Source organism: Plectropomus leopardus, chromosome 11 (genome assembly GCF_008729295.1).
Source record: "Plectropomus leopardus isolate mb chromosome 11, YSFRI_Pleo_2.0, whole genome shotgun sequence".
Taxonomy (NCBI): Eukaryota; Metazoa; Chordata; class Actinopteri; order Perciformes; family Serranidae; genus Plectropomus; species Plectropomus leopardus.
Genome location: NC_056473.1, coordinates 17111012 through 17131792, shown reverse-complemented (window position 1 = coordinate 17131792; position 20781 = coordinate 17111012). Strand labels below are relative to the sequence as shown.

The 20781-nt window shown below is 37.5% G+C and overlaps 1 protein-coding gene across 1 annotated transcript in view; it reads left to right on the top strand.

Moving 5' to 3' along the window:
* The window catches only part of cttnbp2 (cortactin binding protein 2), a 127710-nt gene extending 107443 nt beyond the window's left edge, over positions 1–20267 (top strand). Inside the window, 10 exon segments of the mRNA XM_042495910.1 lie at positions 8884–9011; positions 9013–9061; positions 11666–11838; positions 12368–12546; positions 14001–14245; positions 14376–14570; positions 15723–15774; positions 15871–15970; positions 17598–17705; positions 19028–20267. Coding sequence (XP_042351844.1) covers positions 8884–9011; positions 9013–9061; positions 11666–11838; positions 12368–12546; positions 14001–14245; positions 14376–14570; positions 15723–15774; positions 15871–15970; positions 17598–17705; positions 19028–19378 — 1580 coding nt within the window. The 3' untranslated portion in view covers positions 19379–20267.
* The last annotated feature ends 514 nt before the right edge of the window (positions 20268–20781 follow it).

Below are 20781 nucleotides of genomic sequence, written 5' to 3'. Positions count from 1 at the left end.
TTTTGGCCATTTTTTCAACATGCTAAATTATGACCTTTTTGGGCTTTTCTGGGCCCTTTTTTCAACATGCTATGCTATGGCGCGTATCTACAGCCTATATATAAGTGGTTTTTAGACATTTTTTGGACAGGTCCAAATTTGAGATTTTTCGCCATACTATACTATGCGGTTTTTGGCCATTTTTTCAACATGCTAAATTATGACTTTTTGGGCTTTTCTGGCCCTTTTTTCAACATGCTATATACTATGGCGCGCGTCTCTACAGCCTATAATAAGTGGTTTTTAGACATTTTTTGGACAGGTCAAAATTTGAGATTTTTCGCCATACTATACTATGCGGTTTTTTTGGCCATTTTTTTCAACATGCTAAATTATGACTTTTTGGGGCTTTTCTGGGCCTTTTTTTCAACATGCTATACTATGCGTGCGTATCTACAGCCTATAATAAGTGGTTTTTCAGACATTTTTGGACAGGTCAAAATTTGAGATTTTTCGCCATACTATACTATGCGGTTTTTGGCCATTTTTTCAACATGCTAAATTATGACTTTTTGGGCTTTTCTGGGCCCTTTTTTTCAACATGCTACTATGGGCGTATCTACAGCCTATAATAAGTGGTTTTTAGACATTTTTTTGGACAGGTCCAAATTTGAGATTTTTCGCCATACTATACTATGCGTTTTTGGCCATTTTTTCAACATGCTAAATTATGACCTTTTTTGGGCTTTTCTGGGCCCTTTTTCAACATGCTATACTATGGCGCGTATCTACAGCTATAATAAGTGGTTTTTAGACATTTTTTGGACAGGTCAAAATTTGAGATTTTTCGCCATACTATACTATGCGGTTTTTGGCCATTTTTTCAACATGCTAAATTATGACTTTTGGGGCTTTTCTGGGCCCTTTTTTCAACATGCTATACTATGGCGTATCTACAGCCTATAATAAGTGGTTTTTAGACATTTTTTGGACAGGTCAAAATTTGAGATTTTTCGCCATACTATACTATGCGTTTTTTTTTGGCCATTTTTTCAACATGCTAAAATTATGACTTTTGGGGGGCTTTTCTGGGCCCTTTTTTCAACATGCTATGCTATGGCGCGTCTCTACAGCCTATAATAAGTGGTTTTTAGACATTTTTTGGACAGGTCCAAATTTGAGATTTTTCGCCATACTATACTATGCGGTTTTTGGCCATTTTTTCAACATGCTAAATTATGACTTTTGGGCTTTTCTGGGCCCTTTTTTCAACATGCTATGCTATGGCGCGTCGTCTCTACAGCCTATAATAAGTGTTTTTTAGACATTTTTTTGGACAGGTCAAAATTTGAGATTTTTCGCCATACTATACTATGCGGTTTTTGGCCATTTTTTCAACATGCTAAATTATGACTTTTTTTGGGCTTTTCTGGGCCCTTTTTTCAACATGCTATGCTATGGCGCGTATCTACAGCCTATAATAAGTGGTTTTCAGACATTTTTTGGACAGGTCCAAATTTGAGATTTTTTCGCCATACTATACTATGCGGTTTTTTCCCATTTTTTCAACATGCTAAATTATGACTTTTTGGGGCTTTTCTGGGCCCTTTTTTCAACATGCTATGCTATGGCGCGTATCTACAGCCTATAATAAGTGGTTTTAGACATTTTTTGGACATGTCAAATTTGAGATTTTTCGCCATACTATACTATGCGGTTTTTGGCCATTTTTTCAACATGCTAAATTATGACTTTTTTGGCTTTTCTGGGCCCTTTTTTCAACATGCTATACTATGGCGCGTATCTACAGCCTATAATAAGTGGTTTTCAGACATTTTTTGGACAGGTCAAAATTTGAGATTTTTCGCCATACTATACTATGCGGTTTTTGGCCATTTTTTCAACATGCTAAAATTATGACTTTTGGGGGGGCTTTTCTGGGCCCTTTTTTCAACATGCTATGCTATGGCGCGTATCTACAGCCTATAATAAGTGGTTTTTAGACATTTTTTGGACAGGTCCAAATTTGAGATTTTTCGCCATACTATACTATGCGGTTTTTTTTGGCCATTTTTTCAACATGCTAAATTATGACTTTTTGGCTTTTCTGGGCCCTTTTTTCAACATGCTATACTATGGCGCGTATCTACAGCCTATAATAAGTGGTTTTTCAGACATTTTTTGGACAGTGTCAAAATTTGAGATTTTTCGCCATACTATACTATGCGTTTTTTTGGCCATTTTTTCAACATGCTAAATTATGACTTTTTGGGCTTTTCTGGGCCCTTTTTTCAACATGCTATACTATGGCGCGTATCTACAGCCTATAATAAGTGGTTTTTAGACATTTTTTGGACAGGTCCAAATTTGAGATTTTTCGCCATACTATACTATGCGGTTTTTGGCCATTTTTTCAACATGCTAAATTATGACCTTTTTGGCTTTTCTGGGCCCTTTTTTCAACATGCTATACTATGGCGCGTATCTACAGCCTATAATAAGTGGTTTTCAGACATTTTTTTGGACAGGTCCAAATTTGAGATTTTTCGCCATACTATACTATGCGGTTTTTGGCCATTTTTTCAACATGCTAAATTATGACTTTTTTTTGGGCTTTTCTGGGCCCTTTTTTCAACATGCTATGCTATGGCGCGTATCTACAGCTATATAAGTGTTTTTTAGACATTTTTTGGACAAGTCCAAAATTTGAGATTTTTCGCCATACTATACTATGGTTTTTTTGGCCATTTTTTCAACATGCTAAATTATGATGTTTTTTGGGCTTTTCTGGGCCCTTTTTTCAACATGCTATACTATGGCGCGTATCTACAGCCTATAATAAGTGGTTTTTAGACATTTTTTGGACAGGTCAAAATTTGAGATTTTTCGCCATACTATACTATGCGGTTTTTGGCCATTTTTTCAACATGCTAAATTATGACTTTTTGGGGCTTTTCTGGCCCTTTTTTCACACATGCTATACTATGGCGCGTATCTACAGCCAGCTATAATAAGTGGTTTTTTCAGACATTTTTTGGACAAGTCCAAAATTTGAGATTTTTCGCCATACATACTATACTATGCGTTTTTTTTTTTGGCCATTTTTTCAACATGCTAAATTATGACTTTTTGGGCTTTTCTGGGCCCTTTTTTCAACATGCTATACTATGGCGTATCTACAGCCTATAATAAGTGGTTTTCAGACATTTTTTTGACAGGTCAAATTTGAGATTTTTCGCCATACTATACTATGCGGTTTTTGGCCATTTTTTCAACATGCTAAATTATGACTTTTTTGGGCTTTTCTGGGCCCTTTTTTCAACATGCTATACTATGGCGCGTATCTACAGCCTATAATAAGTGGTTTTTAGACATTTTTTGGACAGGTCCAAATTTGAGATTTTTCGCCATACTATACTATGCGTTTTTGGCCATTTTTTCAACATGCTAAATTATGACTTTTTTCCTTTTCTGGGCCCTTTTTTCAACATGCTATACTATGGCGCGTATCTACAGCCTATAATAAGTGGTTTTTAGACATTTTTTGACAGGTCCAAAATTTGAGATTTTTCGCCATACTATACTATGCGGTTTTTGGCCATTTTTTCAACATGCTAAATTATGACTTTTTGGGGCTTTTCTGGGCCCTTTTTTCAACATGCTATACTATGGCGCGTATCTACAGCCTATAATAAGTGGTTTTTAGACATTTTTTTGGACAAGTCCAAATTTGAGATTTTTCGCCATACTATACTATGCGGTTTTTGGCCATTTTTTCAACATGCTAAATTATGACTTTTGGGGGGGCTTTTCTGGGCCCTTTTTTCAACATGCTATGCTATGGCGCGTCTCTACAGCCTATAATAAGTGGTTTTTCAGACATTTTTTGGACAGGTCCAAATTTGAGATTTTTCGCCATACTATACTATGCGTTTTTTGGCCATTTTTTCAACATGCTAAATTATGACTTTTTGGGCTTTTCTGGGCCCTTTTTTCAACATGCTATGCTATGGCGCGTCTCTACAGCCTATAATAAGTGGTTTTTAGACATTTTTTTGGACAGGTCCAAATTTGAGATTTTTCGCCATACTATACTATGCGGTTTTTGGCCATTTTTTCAACATGCTAAATTATGACTTTTTGGGCTTTTCTGGGCCCTTTTTTCAACATGCTATGCTATGGCGCGTATCTACAGCCTATAATAAGTGGTTTTTCAGACATTTTTTGGACAGGTCAAAATTTGAGATTTTTCGCCATACTATACTATGCGGTTTTTTGCCATTTTTTCAACATGCTAAATTATGACTTTTTTGCTTTTCTGGGCCCTTTTTTCAACATGCTATGCTATACTATGGCGCGTATCTACAGCCTATAATAAGTGGTTTTCAGACATTTTTTGGACAGGTCAAATTTGAGATTTTTCGCCATACTATACTATGCGGTTTTTTGGCCATTTTTTTTTCAACATGCTAAATTATGACTTTTTTGGCTTTTCTGGGCCCTTTTTTTCAACATGCTATACTATGGCGCGTATCTACAGCCTATAATAAGTGGTTTTCAGACATTTTTTGGACAGGTCAAAATTTGAGATTTTTCGCCATACTATACTATGCGGTTTTTGGCCATTTTTTCAACATGCTAAATTATGACTTTTGGGGGGGCTTTTCTGGGCCCTTTTTTCAACATGCTATGCTATGGTGCGTCTACAGCCTATAATAAGTGGTTTTTAGACATTTTTTGGACACGTCAAAATTTGAGATTTTTTCGCCATACTATACTATGCGGTTTTTGGCCATTTTTTCAACATGCTAAATTATGACTTTTTGGCTTTTTGGCCCTTTTTTCAACATGCTATACTATGGCGCGTATCTACAGCCTATAATAAGTGGTTTTCAGACATTTTTTGGACAGGTCCCAAAATTTGAGATTTTTCGCCATACTATACTATGCGGTTTTTGGCCATTTTTTCAACATGCTAAATTATGACTTTTAGGGCTTTTCTGGGCCCTTTTTTCAACATGCTATACTATGGCGCGTATCTACAGCTATAATAAGTGGTTTTTAGACATTTTTTGGACACGTCCAAAATTTGAGATTTTTCGCCATACTATACTATGCGGTTTTTGGCCATTTTTTCAACATGCTAAATTATGACCTTTTTTGGCTTTTCTGGGCCCTTTTTTTCAACATGCTATACTATGGCGCGTATCTACAGCCTATAATAATGGGTTTTCAGACATTTTTTTTGGACACGTCCAAAATTTGAGATTTTTCGCCATACTATACTATGCGGTTTTTGGCCATTTTTTCAACATGCTAAAAATTATGACTTTTGGGGCTTTTCTGGGCCCTTTTTTCAACATGCTATGCTATACTATGGCGCGTATCTACAGCCTATAATAAGTGTTTTTTAGACATTTTTTGGACAAGTCCAAATTTGAGATTTTTCGCCATACTATACTATGCGGTTTTTGGCCATTTTTTCAACATGCTAAATTATGACTTTTGGGGCTTTTCTGGGCCCTTTTTTCAACATGCTATACTATGGCGCGTATCTCTACAGCCTATAATAAGTGGTTTTTAGACATTTTTTGACGGTCAAATTTGAGATTTTTTCGCCATACTATACTATGCGGTTTTTGGCCATTTTTTCAACATGCTAAATTATGACTTTTTGGGGCTTTTCTGGGCCCTTTTTTCAACATGCTATACTATGGCGCGTATCTACAGCCTATAATAAGTGGTTTTTAGACATTTTTTGGACAGGTCCAAAATTTGAAATTTTTCGCATACTATACTATGCGTTTTTGGCCATTTTTTCAACAGGCTAAATTATGACTTTTGGGGCTTTTCTGGGCCCTTTTTTCAACATGCTATACTATGGCGCGTATCTACAGCCTATAATAAGTGGTTTTCAGACATTTTTTGGACACGTCCAAATTTGAGATTTTTCGCCATACTATACTATGCGGTTTTTGGCCATTTTTTTCAACATGCTAAATTATGACTTTTTAGGGCTTTTCTGGGCCCTTTTTTCAACATGCTATACTATGGCGCGTATGTACAGCCTATAATAAGTGGTTTTTTAGACATTTTTTGGACAGTCCAAATTTGAGATTTTTCGCCATACTATACTATGCGGTTTTTGGCAATTTTTTCAACATGCTAAATTATGACCTTTTTGGCTGTTCTGGGCCCTTTTTTTCAACATGCTATACTATGGCGCGTATCTACAGCCTATAATAAGTGGTTTTTCGACATTTTTTGGACAAGTCCAAATTTGAGATTTTTCGCCATACTATACTATGCGTTTTTTGGCCATTTTTTCAACATGCTAAATTATGACCTTTTTGGCTTTTCTGGGCCCTTTTTTCAACATGCTATACTATGGCGCGTATCTACAGTCTATAATAAGTGGTTTTCAGACATTTTTTTGGACAGGTCAAAATTTGAGATTTTTCGCCATACTATACTATGCGGTTTTTGGCAATTTTTTCAACATGCTAAATTATGACTTTTTGGGCTTTTCTGGGCCCTTTTTTCAACATGCTATACTATGGCGCGTATGTACAGCCTATAATAAGTGGTTTTTAGACATTTTTTGGACACGTCCAAATTTGAGATTTTTCGCCATACTATACTATGCGGTTTTTGGCCATTTTTTCAACATGCTAAATTATGACTTTTGGGGCTTTTCTGGGCCCTTTTTTCAACATGCTATACTATGGCGCGTATCTACAGCCTATAATAAGTGGTTTTTTAGACATTTTTTGGACACGTCCAAATTTGAGATTTTTCGCCATCCTATACTATGCGGTTTTTGGCCATTTTTTCAACATGCTAATTATGACTTTTGGGGCTTTTCTGGGCCCTTTTTTCAACATGCTATACTATGGCGCGTATTACAGCCTATAATAAGTGGTTTTTAGACATTTTTTGGACACGTCCAAATTTGAGATTTTTCGCCATACTTTATTATGCGGTTTTTGGCCATTTTTTTCAACATGCTAAATTATGACTTTTTTGGCTTTTCTGGGCCCTTTTTTCAACATGCTATACTATGGCGCGAATCTACAGCCTATAATAAGTGGTTTTCAGACATTTTTTGGACAAGTCCAAATTTGAGATTTTTTGCCTATGCGGTTTTTGGCCATTTTTTCAACATGTTAAATTATGACTTTTTTGGCTTTTCTGGGTCCTTTTTTCAACATGCTATGCTATGGCGTGTCTCTACAGCCTATATTAAGTGGTTTTCAGACAGTTTTTTTGGTCAGGTCAAAATTTGCGGTTTTTCGCCATACTATACTATGCGGTTTTTGGCCATTTCTTCAACATGCAATAAAATGACTTTTTGGGCTTCTATGGGCACTTTTTTCAACATGCTATGCTAGTGTACATCTCTACAAGCTATAATCAGTGGTTTTCAGAAATTTTTGGGCCAGGTCAAAAGTTGACATTCATTGCCACACTAAACTTTGCGGTTTTTTGCCATTTTTTCAACATTTCATAACATTACTTTTTGGGCTTTTTGGGCGCTTTTTCACCATGGTATGCCATGGGGCATCTCTACAAGGTATTATAAGTGGTTTTTCAGAAATTTTTGGGACAGGTCAACATTTGACATTTCTTTGCCATACTATACTATGTGGTTTTTAGCCAAAGATTTACCAAAAGTGTCATTGTATAGTTGCGAAAAATATCATCTTATGACATGTCCAACAAACAGCTGAAAACCTCATAAAATAGCATGTAGAGACATGTCATTGCATAGAATTTCGAAAAAAAACTTTCAAAACATCAAAGTATAGCATGTCGAAAAAAAGCTGCAGCTCTCCTCATTAAGAGTCTTTGTCTCCCCCTTACTCAGACACTCTAAATAATCGAACGGCACGTCAGACCTTCGAGAGTGGAAAAGGTTAAAACTGCTGGATGCAGGCTTTATTTAAACATAAAAAGCAACAGTTACTTCACTCCCTTTTACAGGAGCTACTTATACCGTCTAACGCAAGGTTGACGCAAGATAAAGCAGAAGCACAAAAAGCCCCGAAGAACCCACACAATGGTCTGCTTTTCCTCTTTATCTGTAGGTCCGTCGCGCCATTACTCTCTCCACTCTGTCTCTCCTCACTGGCTGGCCTTCGGAAGGCATGTTTGAGTAATAGCTTCTGCCTGCTGATTTGCGCGTCATGTTCGAGTAGAAACTTCCTTCTTCAGCTGCAAGGGAGTTTCCACAGCTCTGCATGTAGTTTCCTGGCACTGTTTGCTCAGATAGCTGCTGCTTCTGGTTCATCAACATGTTAAACATGCTCATGAGCCAGGGTGCTGCTGTTGCATGTTCATGAAGGGGTTCATTTCCCTCAGGGGAATGAACAGCTTGGGTTAGGATCTGGATGCAAATTTCCATCCTTGGCTGGTCTCCGAACAATTACATGTCCCAAAAACAGCTGAAAACCACATACAATTCATGTTAAGACACGTCATAGTGTCAGAAAAACGATCAAAAACATCATAACATGTCGAAAAAATTGATTGAAAATTTCATACAATAGAATGTTGAAAAATGTCAATATATGACGTCCAAAAAATAGCTTAAAACTAATTAAAATAGCATGTCGAGACATCATAGCATAGACTGTTGAAAAAACGTCGAAAAACATCTTAATATAGTAATAATATAGTATGTCGAAAAACGTCAAAATGTGACATGTCAGAAAACAGCTGAAAACGGATTAAATTTTTAATTTTCATGTCATTTAAAAAATCACTTCATTATCACTTTTTCGTTGAAAACAATATACAGTATTTGCACAATGCCAACAACCATATTAACTGTCACAAGACAAATGTAACACTTAAACTTTTGGGTTTTAGCTCGCAAGTAATCGGAAATCTCTCCTGTCTCAGGTTTCCTAGTGCCAGTGGTGGGGTCAGGGATCGGGGTGCCAGAGGCTCACAGTACTCACTGCGTGGTGGTGCTGCTGGAGGGACTGGAGAAGACATCATCCTTAACAGGCCTGCTGGGAGACCTCTGCACACAGTCTGGACAACAGGGGATCTGCTTCACCGCTGGTTCTCAACACTGGTATGTCTCACTGCAGCTGGGCTTTGACTGAAATATATAATGAAATACACAGTTTTAGGTCTTCATGTGCTGCAATTATGTGGTTCTAACATTAAACTCTGTGTTTACAAACCAAATTTTGTCAATCAATAAAGGTTTGTTGGAGGGAGCAGCAGCAGGACAGAAATAAATACATAAATAAATAAAAGAGGTGTATAAAACTGATATTATCCATCCATCCATCCATTTTCTACCACTTATTCGGGGTTGGGTTGCGGGGGCAGCAGCCTAAGTAGGGAAGCTCAGACTTCCCTCTCTCTGGCCACTTTGTCCACTTAGTCGTTCTCCAGGCCAGCGTAGTCCTCGGTTCTTCTTCCCCGGGGTCTCCTACCAGTGGGACGTGCCATGAACACCTCACCAGGGAGGCATCCTAATTAGATGCCCAAGCAACCTCATCTGGCTCTTCTCAATGCAAAGGAGCAGCGGCTCTACACCGAGCTCCTCCTGGATGACCAAGCCTCTCGTCCTATCGCTAAGGGAGAGTCCAGCCACCCTAGGGAGGAAGCTCATTTTGGCTGTTTGTGCCCGCGATCTTGTTCTTTCGGTCATTATCCAAAGCTCGTGACCATAGGTGAGGGTAGGAACGAAGATCGACTGGTAAATCGAGAGCTTTGCCTTTCGGCTCAGCTCCCTCTTCACCACGACAGATCGGTGCAGAGTCCACATTACTGCAGACGCCGCACCGATCAGCCTGTCGATCTCCTGCTCCATCCCTCCCTTACTCGTGACCAAGACCCCGAGGTACTGAGACTCCTCCACTTGGGGCAGGATCTCTTCTCCGATCTGGAGGGGGCACTCCACCCTTTTCTGGCTGAGAACCATGGCCTCAGATCTGGAGGTGCTGATTCTCATCCCGGCCGCTTCACATTTGGCTGCGGACCGATCCAGTGAGAGCTGAAGGTCACGGCCTTATGAAGCCAACAGGACCACATCATCTGCAAAAAGCAGCGACCCAATCCTGAGCCACCAGATGGTGATCAGTTGACAGCTCCACCTCTCTCTTCACCTGAGTGTCCAAGACATGCGGCCGCAAGTCTGACAACACGACTACAAAGTTGATCATCAAACTGCAGCCTAGGGTGTCCTGTTGCCCAGTGCACATATGGACACCCTTATGCCTGAACACGGTGTTGTTATGGACAATCTGTGGCGAGCACAGAAGTCCAATAACAAAACACCACTCGGGTTCAGATCGGGGGCTATTCCTTCCGATCACGCCCCTCCAGGTCTCACTGTCGTTGCCAACGTGAGTGTTGAAGAAAGAGCGTTGAATGAAAATGCAAAATGAAAAACAGCAACAACAGCATGTGAAGAAAATAAAGTAAGTTAAAATGACAGTGGTTCGATTTATAGCAGAAGTCTATGTCTGTCTTAACAGTCATCAGACAAATATATCATTACATAATAGTATAGAATATATGTAAAAAGTAGTAATATGCTGTAATGTATCATGACAAAATAATTCATTAGAGCAATATTGCATAGGTTAAAATAAGTAAATTGAATCGTAAATCAATAAAACGCATAAAAAACAATAGTATGGGCATAACATAATGCAAAGTAAAACTAATAGTATTATGTTATACTACAGATGATAATGGATGAATGAGATTGTTGACATATTATACTATGACTTTTTAAACATACTGCATTATAACTTTTTTATTTTTATTTTCATGACATACTATACTATGACATTTTGACATACCATCCTATGACTTGTTTACGCATTTAAGTCATAAAGTACTATGACGAAATTATTATAACATACTATGATATTACTTTTTCATATTTTTTATGACGTACTATACTATGACATTCAACATTTTATCTTATGACTCTTTTTTACATTTTTATGACATAGTATACGAGGACATTTTCTTGACATACCATGCTATGACTTTGTGGTTTACATTTTAATGATATAGTATACCATGACTTTTTTTGCTATATTTTTTTATGACATAGCATTTTTTGACATACTATACTATGACTTTTTCCATCTTTTTTTCATATAGTATACTGGCATTTTTAAAAACATTTTTATGACAGTATACTATGACATTTTCAACATACCATAATATGACTTATTATTATACTATGACTTTTTCTCTCATTTTTATTACATTCCAAAACATTTTCGATATACTATTCTATAATGTCTTTTCAACATCCTATACTAAGACTTTTTTTTTATTTTTTACATTTTATGACATTTTTAACATATTATACCACAACTATTATTCACAAATTTATGATAAACTATAGCGGAGTTATGTCATTTACTATGACTTTTTCAACATATTATATATACATATTATGACTTATGATTTTTTTTGATAAAGTGTATTTTGAAAAATATTTTAAATTATTATGCCTGATAATATATTTTTATATATAAAAATATTACATTGCAAAAATTGTAAAAATATATCCTAGAAATGGGTGTAGTTTTTGAGTAGACTGTCCGTCTGTACTGTGTTACTGTGTGTGGGTGTCATCTCATAAAACCAGATAACCAACAAATAAATGGTCAAACAATGAAAAATTAATCCATTACCTCAGGTCCACACTACTTCTGCGAGGGCAGTTTCCTGATTGCAACGCTGTCAAAGCCACGCCTGCAGGGATCTGAGCTCCGCCTGCAGCAACATTTCCGCTGGGTGACGCTGCGTTGGGATCAGGAGCCAGTGCATGGCCTGCTGGGAAGACACCTCCGCAGGAAGCTGCTGCATAAGGTCATTGAGAGGTTCAGTGCAGCTGCCAGAGACAGAGACGTTGTGTTGACTTTGTTTCATTGTTACCAAACAGTAATATGAAATCATATCTGGACTAACTTGGTGTTTATATATATATACAGTATATATATTTATATATACATATATATGTAATGTTTTGTTTTTCGTTTTGAGGTCTGAAATGAGCAAATGAACTTGTTTTACAGATATATAGATGTTTTTTCACTGGATATTTACATTTTTCTCCTGGATTAAGTCTTCACATTTCCCATTATCTTGTCCACTGTGTCAGACATAAATGCAAAACAAATACTTTACTAATTTACAGAGCTACATAAATCTGATGTAATGTGACTTTGAAATAGAGCAATGTGATGAATAATATCCTGCAAGTAAGCAGACTGTTTTAATTTATTCAACTGTTAAGAAAATCAACAACGATCCTCCTCACTGTTTCATCACTCTTACAGTTCAGTAGTTTGATTAAAAACAATAAAAACTTACATTTCTTCCTCCATCACTCCTCTAGGTGGGGACTGGAGTTTGGTCACCTGATGGCGTCATGGAGCGGTCTGTGTTGTGGGTGAGCCAGGTTTGGCAGCAGCTCAACGCCTGTCTGTCCCGTCTAGGGACCGATGAGGCTTTGCTGGGCCCACAGCTCTTCCTGTCCTGCCCTGTGGTCCCAAATAACACACAGGCGGTTGTCAGGTGTGTATGAGCTAGTGTTTGTGTGTGTATAAGTATATATTAAAAAGTACATTACCACAGAATAATGCAGATTCTCTCAGGTTTTGTTTACAAAGCAACATCAGCAGACACAGGATGGTTGGCTCTTAGATCCCGTCACGCTGTTACCACGGTGAATATTTAGCTGTTTAGTTGTTAAACACTCAAGAGAGAAAGAATATTTGATTGAGGATGGAAGTGGGGCTTAACACTTATAAAGCTTCCTGAGCTAGTTTGAAAATGTTAGCTATTCAACTTAGCCATGAGGCAGTCTTTCTGGAATCAGAAATACCTTATTGATCTCCAGGGGGAATTTGTGATATATTACAGTCGCCTTGATGTAAAAGCACAGACAATTCTGAGGGAATAGAGAATATGTACTATATCTTCTTGATTGCCTTATTTATTTATCTTGAGAGAATTAAATACAGTAGTGCTTCAACTATACTGATAATAACTGCAACTGTTGTTTAATTCTCTTCACAATTTTGGTTTATTGTTTATATAAATGAAATAAAAACAAATTTCAGGAGCCCAGTTCACAATCAACGATTTGCTGAATCTTCAGTTTACAATGGCCTTGTTTACACCAGGTATTAACATGCGTTTTGGGTGATCCGATCACAAGTTGACAGCGCTCAACGCAAGTGTAAACAACCAACGAGAATAGTGATATGATCACTGAAATTCATTGCAGAGTTTGTCTGGGCACATTTGGCCACATTTGACCAAGCTATTGCATCTTGATGTGTACATTTTTAAGAAATACTGTAGCATATTTTTTTTAAAACATTTTATCACATAATATATTTTCTTTTTTTAAAAAAAATACTATATGATGACTTTTTTGTACAATTTTATGACACATTAAACTTTGACTATTTTCAACATTATACTATGACTTTTTTTGCTATAATGTTTACTTCTTACTTATGATGTTTACCACTTAATAACTATTAACACTTTTCTGCCATGACTTCATACTATGATGTTTTTGTCACAATTTTATTACATATGATACTATTACTTTTTTTGGACATACTATACTTGTCCCTATTTGAAAATTTTTTGAAATACTCTACTATGAGTTGCATGACCAACCATAGTTAAGCCTTATGAAAGGAGATGTGTTGAATTCTGCTGACAGCGATATTGCTATTGTGTCTCAGCTCTCCACTTGTGTTTGGATCACCAATACGTTGTTAATACCAGGTGTGAACAGGCTCTATAATATAAAACAAATGAAAAAAACAAATAGTGAAATTTGTTGATTAATTTCTGTCAATTTAGTAATGGCTTAAATTGTTTCAGCACTGAAATACAGCCTTTCCCTCGATTCTTTGGGAGCTAAGTGTCCATGTGTGAAGTTAATCCACAAAATCGTTTTAGAAACTGTGTGTGTGTGTGTGTGTGTGTGTGTGTGTGTGTGTGTTCAGGTGGCTGGCTCGCCTCTGGAATGCTGTGGTCGTCCCCCGTGTAGAAGCAGCCATCATCTCGCGGGTAACAGCCAGGCGCTCCTCCTCCTCCACCACCTCCTCTTCGTCTTCCTCATCGCAGTCGTCACAGCGACCGTCTCCTAGCAACTGTGGGCTGAGTGCCGGGCAGCAGGCTGTGGTGAAAGCCGCCCTCAGCATCTTGGTCAACAAGGCTGTTCTCCAGGGCTGTCCTCTGCCTCGACACGGTGTGTGGGGGCGTCACAGATGATGGCGAGGGTTCATTCACGTTTCACCAGCTGCTGGTTCAGTCCAGAACCACCTGCTTGAACATACAAAGCATACTGATGTTTATTTTTTCCCCTTTATTTCCTGCAGAGATTGACAGGTACCTGTTGGAGTTTCGAGGCGGGAACTTCCCCCTGTCAGCCATCAGCTCCTATAAAGGAAGTGGTGGCGGAGGAGGAGGCAGAAAGGGACGGGACAGCAGCAAACTGAGACGATCCAACACGAGCCCTCGGAAGAAGGGAGGTCCCGCCTTAAGCTGGAGCTCCGGCGGTTCCTTCAGAGAGGGTGAGATTACAAGCTGTGTCCTGATCCCGAGGGTTAGATCCTCTGAGGGACAACACATTTTTTAATGTGATATCCTATACTATGACTTTTTTTTTTTTTTTTTTTAGATTTTTCTGACATACTTCACTATGACTTTTTCAAAATGCACTTAAAAAATAAAAAAAAAAAACAAACGATATACTATACTATGACTTTTTATGCCTCTGCACCAGCTATAACATTATGTTTTTGTTTGCCCGTCCATCGAAAAAGTTATAATCTGTCCATCCAGCACATTCTTGTAAACGCAATATCTCAAGAATGCCTCAAAGGAATTGGACTCAGTGGTGGGGGGGTTAGGATTTGGCGGTCATAGGTCAAAGGTCAAGGTCCCTGCATGGCGGTATATGTAGTTTAACATTTTTCTACTTAAACATTTTTTCTTTTTCTTTTTGAATTTTTTTCTTAATTTTTTTTCAGCCGCCTGAATGCTCCATTGATGGTGTTGTGAAACAGACTTTGGAGTATCGAGGGCTTAAAAATGGAATCAGCACTCAGTTTATTGTGAAGTAGGATCTCACATAGAGGGAATTTTCTTTAGTATTTTGGTGCAACGCAACAAATAGGAGAAAAGTTGAGAAACGGAAATACAGCATAGAAAATAAATCCCACAAAATATACAATTAATTCTAAAAAAAATCTGTGCACATTATTTAGAGTAAAAGAGTAAAAAACACATTAAGGAAGAACTGCTGGCTTTGTGTCAGCAGCATCCACAGAGGGGCGCTGTTAAATAGTCTTAATATGTGCTTGATGCTGCTGTCACTCAAAAGCCCCGTTACTCTGGATAATCCAGACCTCTGCATGAACTTACATAAGTTACACCAAATCTTGCATTTGTTAACAATACTTTAGGCCTAAGGAAAAGCCTGACTTTGTTTAAAAATGCATTTTTTTCTCAAATGTATTTGACCAATTCATTGAGTACAACAAACAACATTTAATTAGATAATTAATAGTATTTGGGTGGAGGTAGATATCTTAACCAGACTGTACAAATACAATCAAAACTGTTGGCATGTTTCAATTCCAGTAGTATTAAAATAGTGTTTTATATTGTTTTTGTAATTTGAGTGCACTGATCCATTTGTTCATATTCGCTTGTGATTGCAGGTTCACTGTCTAGCACTGATGTCAGCTTCCCCTCCAATGGCAAAGTCCAGAGGTAGGTATTCTGTCGAATGATGATTATTAGCATACTACTACTACATACTACATATTAGCAACTACAACAGTAACTTAAATTTCATTGTGTTTGTAGGGCGCCTGGAGGTCTGTCTGTGTTCTCTGATGACGAGACGGATTTAATCAGAGAGCTGCAGACCATGTGCTCCAGCAAGTCAGAGCCAGACATCAGCAAGGTACACACACACACACACACAGTTTCAGAATAAGTGACCGAGTAGATGGACCTTTGACTATCACTGTGTCTCTGTCATCCAGCAAAATACTAAATTTAATTTTGCTGCCATTTATAGATATTCTGCTTTTTAGCATCCTGGCTCTTTAAATAATTGCTTTCATCCTGCCAAATATAGACTAATGTGAGTCTTGGAATTGCACTTATATGACGATGACATTTACCTTTAACCAGCCTCTGTGCTGCTTGAGAGGTGGGATAAACCTGTTCATTTGGCCGATGAATTTTAACATTTAAAAATGTCAAGAATCGAAAATAAAAAAAAGAATTTAAAATAATATGCCACAAAAACTTGAGTGCCATTACATTTTTCATTAACAGTCACAGTATAATATGTGATAAATATCTCATTAAAAATGTCATAAAATATGTGTTAAAAATTCATTAAAATAGTCATAGTATAAAATGTGATTATAAAAGTCCTTGAATAGTATACCGTAAGCATTTTTCATTGAAAAAGTCACAGTGTTATGCCAAAAAACATTTTTATCAAAATGTCTTAGAATAGTATTTTAGAAATGTCATGTAAAAAAAGTAATAGGGTCGTTTGAAAAAAATATTTTTATTTTAAAAAAGTCCATAAAAAATGTCAGTCTAGTATGCCATATAAGTTTTCATTAAAAAAGTCAGTCTTGTAGGTAAAAAAAAATAAATTGAAATAGTCATAGTAGGAATGTGATTAAAATTGTCAAAACGTATAAAACAGTATGCCAAAAACATTTACATTAAAAAAGTCACAGTGTAGTGCTTCAAAAACAAAAAGTAAAGGTATATTTTGGCAGAAACGTTTTCATTTAAAAAGGCCTTGTATAGTATGTGATATAAATATCATAGTATAGGATTCCATAAAATGTCATTAAATAAAGGTCATAGTATAGTATGTCAAAATTTAAAATTGACATAATATAGTATTTGATTGAAACTGTCAAAATCATACAAAAGTATGTCATTAACTAGCCACACTACAGTATCCCAAACACAATGTCATTAAAAAAGTCAGTAGTACTGTATGTCAAAAATTTAAGTAATAGTATAGTATGATATACACATGATGTCTATTAAGTTGTCAATGTGAAAAAAAATTCATATAAATGCCATAAAAAATTAATTTAAAAAATCACAGTATAGAATGCCAAAAATCAATGCACTTTTTCTATAAAGCCCTCAATGACATACTGGCTTCCTAAACTCAGTCATGACAACCCTAGACCTGCATGCTGTTTCAGAGATATTTCCTCCTGTGTTCTGGGGAAAAACACGATTTGTTTGAGGTTTTGTTGCGCTGCAAATATGTTTCACTTTAAACAATCACTCGATAGCTTTGTTTCCAAATTACTGGTGTCAGAATTGACAGTTACACCTTTACTTGCAAGCCCCTGATGCTGATGACACCACATCACTGACATCCCACCCAATAATTCACCTCAAATAATGACAGTCTTCACCTGCCGAACACTAACAGAATATCCACAGTGCAGCCAAGCAGTGCTTAAAGCTGTGTGTCCTTACTCACATCCAGTCACGCTTTTACCTGCTGCTTAATGTTCGCTCCTGTTCATCGCCCACAGATCTCTCAGGCAAAAGACGACTTGATCCTGTTCTCCTGCTCACCCAGCGAAGTGACGCCATCCAGCAACGGCGAGCAGGAAACCGCAGTCCAGCAGCAACCACAGATGGTGAGCGGGAGAAAAAAAGGGGTGCAAACGCATTAGTGACTGACAGCTCAGCACAGATTTAAATCATAATTACTATATTTAATCAGTGTGGAGAAATGTACGTTTTCCCAGCAGCAAGGAGAGACAGAATACAGCAGATAACACCGGAAACAAGAATACAGTGAATGGCTATTTAGACATAAACCATTATTTGAATATCCCACTGAAAATGTATCTGTTGAGTGCCAAACACCCACCACTGGTTGACGGTAAGTAAAAACTGTTGTTATATTTTAGTATGGTTGCACAGCCTCACATTAAACATCATTATTTTTGTCCGCAGCAGCCGTTTCTTATTTTGATAATTTTTTTTGTTTTCTGTAGAAAAACAAAATAACACCCTCCACTAATCCGTTATGTTTATCACTACATTAGGCGACCAGACTGAGCCACAAGCTGGTGACTCAAATTTAAAATGAGCGTTTGTGATTGTTTTGTACAACTTTTAATCATGTGTCTCTCGTGTTTGTTTGGTGTTACCTCACACATAATTGGCTTGTCCAGTATTAGCAGTCTTAGCACTGTACTGTGTCACGATGTGTCATTACTGCAGCTTTAGTAATGACACATTGTGCACAAACTGATGGTATGATCAGCTTGTCAATAAATCCGCAGGTGAGTTTATAAATTATTTGCAATTCTTTTGCATTTCCAAAATAATTATGAATAGGCCTTGACAATAATCTTTTTCAGGGCTTTGACCAAAAGAGCCGTTTTTGGCAGACAGGGAAAAAAAACTATTACACCAATAAAGAAAGAATTGAATAATTTCAATACCAACAGACAGATTGTAGCCAGCCTACAAAATTGAGCCTTTCAAACCTGGACTGAGAGTTAACCTCCTGTAATTCTTTTAAATTTGGGTTAAACAAACACACTGATCTTGCCACACATTGTCACGTTATCCATCTCATCATCTGCTGGTGGAATTTTAAATTGACATATTACAGACATGGAGGATGCACACAGGATTAGAGGTCTCCAGGTAATACAAGTGCCATGCATCCCAGAGCTACAGTGCTGCATTGCAGAAATGACAGAAAAAGATTTGTAAACAACAAATTCGAGAAGAAATGTCTTACCTCTGCACAGCGGGCCAGTCCTGTTAAGAAGTGGGTGTCTTCCATGTCCATCAACCTAAAAAACAAACAGTTAAAATCTGGTAAACATTAAGGTTAGACTGTGTTTTCATCTGCAGGTGTAAAACTATTACAATCGGATAATTGCGGTTCAGTTGGTGATTAAAATGGCTCGGACTCACTTAACTCTGTGTCTTTGTGCAGACTGTCCTCCGTCAGTCCAGAAGCAGCTCCAGCCAGGCAGCCGTCCAGACCAGCGACCGACGTTCAGGCCCTCGCGCCAAATCTCAGCTCCCCATCCCCAGCAGCAGGGGGCAGCAGACACGAGCCTCCACTGCTGCCTCCAGCAGCAACAATAACGGCAGCAGCAGCCCCAGCCGAACCCAGACGCCCCCCAGCCGCAGCAGAACCACCAACAGCAGCAGCAGAACAAAGCAGGCTCCTCCCAGCAGCAACAACAACTACTACCGCAACAACATCAACGACAACAACCAATCACACGAGGACATTTGGATCCTCCATAGAGACCTGCATGAAAACAACAACAGCAAGTAGACATCTCCTTCCCCGCTCCCCGATTCCGCTGTGAAAACCTCCCTCCATGATGTAAAGACTAGGTACCTGACGAACTTTGACTTTCAGTATTTGTACTTGTTATACGTACTTGTTACACTGTACTACAGTTGTGTACTTGGGGACCATAGTTTTATTCTATCACAGTATTTGAAGTATTTGTTTGGTTTGGTAAGAATTTAAGTGGGGGAAAAAACAGCAGAAGGTTATGCAGCAGGTTACTTTTACTGTTGCCTTATTCCAGTGTATCAACCTGCGTATTATGGGACAGCGTTCAGTAGACAAGATACAGTGAAATAAGTTGAGATGTAAAGTATTTGACTGGTGGAAACTGCCTCAGAACAGTACTGACACAGTATTTTTGTGTACTTCAAGTGAAATAATGTACTTCTCCTAATGGCATAAGGCCACTGAAGAGTAACTGAAGGTACTTACAGGTATTACCTTTTAGTGAAAAGTGTTTTTGGATCAAAGAAAGAAACAAGCAGGTTTTTCTTTACTTTTTTTTTGTTGTTTTTGCTATTAAGTATTTTGAGATATTCAAGTGTTTTATCTTTAAATAGTTGCAAGGTTGGTTTAAATACTGTTGACATAATCAGGGTTTTACCAAATACATTTGTATATAAGAATTAGTAAGTTTAAATGCTCTATAGATTGGTGTATGTGGTACAGTATAACGCTTGTACAGTGACAAAACCTTAAAGCAAAACTGCTGAAAAAAACAAAAACTTGTACATATTGTTTGTAAAACGAGTTTGGTTCTGAACCCTTCACTTGTTTCAGAGTGGAGGGGCTGTGGCAATAAGTAATAGAACTGTATAAACACAGGATGTCCTATCAACTGTAAGCCATAATAAATATTTTAAATGCCCATCTTTTTCCCAGAGTCATGTTTAACCCCAGCTGAGCCCTACAGTGTAATTCAAACTTTTTTGTTTGTTTTCCATTACCACTGTGTTCTTTGTATGTTTTTACTTTTAAGGACAGGGTTTCTGTTAAGCAGACATTGTTTATATATATATATAAATATATCTATACATATGTACAGGAGAGATTTTAGTCAGCCTATGATTTTGATCTGTACGATAGCTGTTTGAAGTTTAAAGAATTGTCTTTCAAGCACAAACATTAAAATGGCACTGTTAAAAATCCCTATCAGACTTTATCAGTTCTTTTTTTCTGGATTTTTTTAACTGAAAAGTAATAATCGTGAAGATTTCATCATCTTTTGCCCAGTGAGGTAACACAATGGTGACTGAGCCAATTGGCGGCGCATTAATGAAAGCCCTTGCATTTGCAGTATTACTAACGGGGTGTCTGAGGTCATACTCCTGAGAAAAATCACAACCAGCACACAGTGGTCATTCACCACAGAAGGTAGGCAG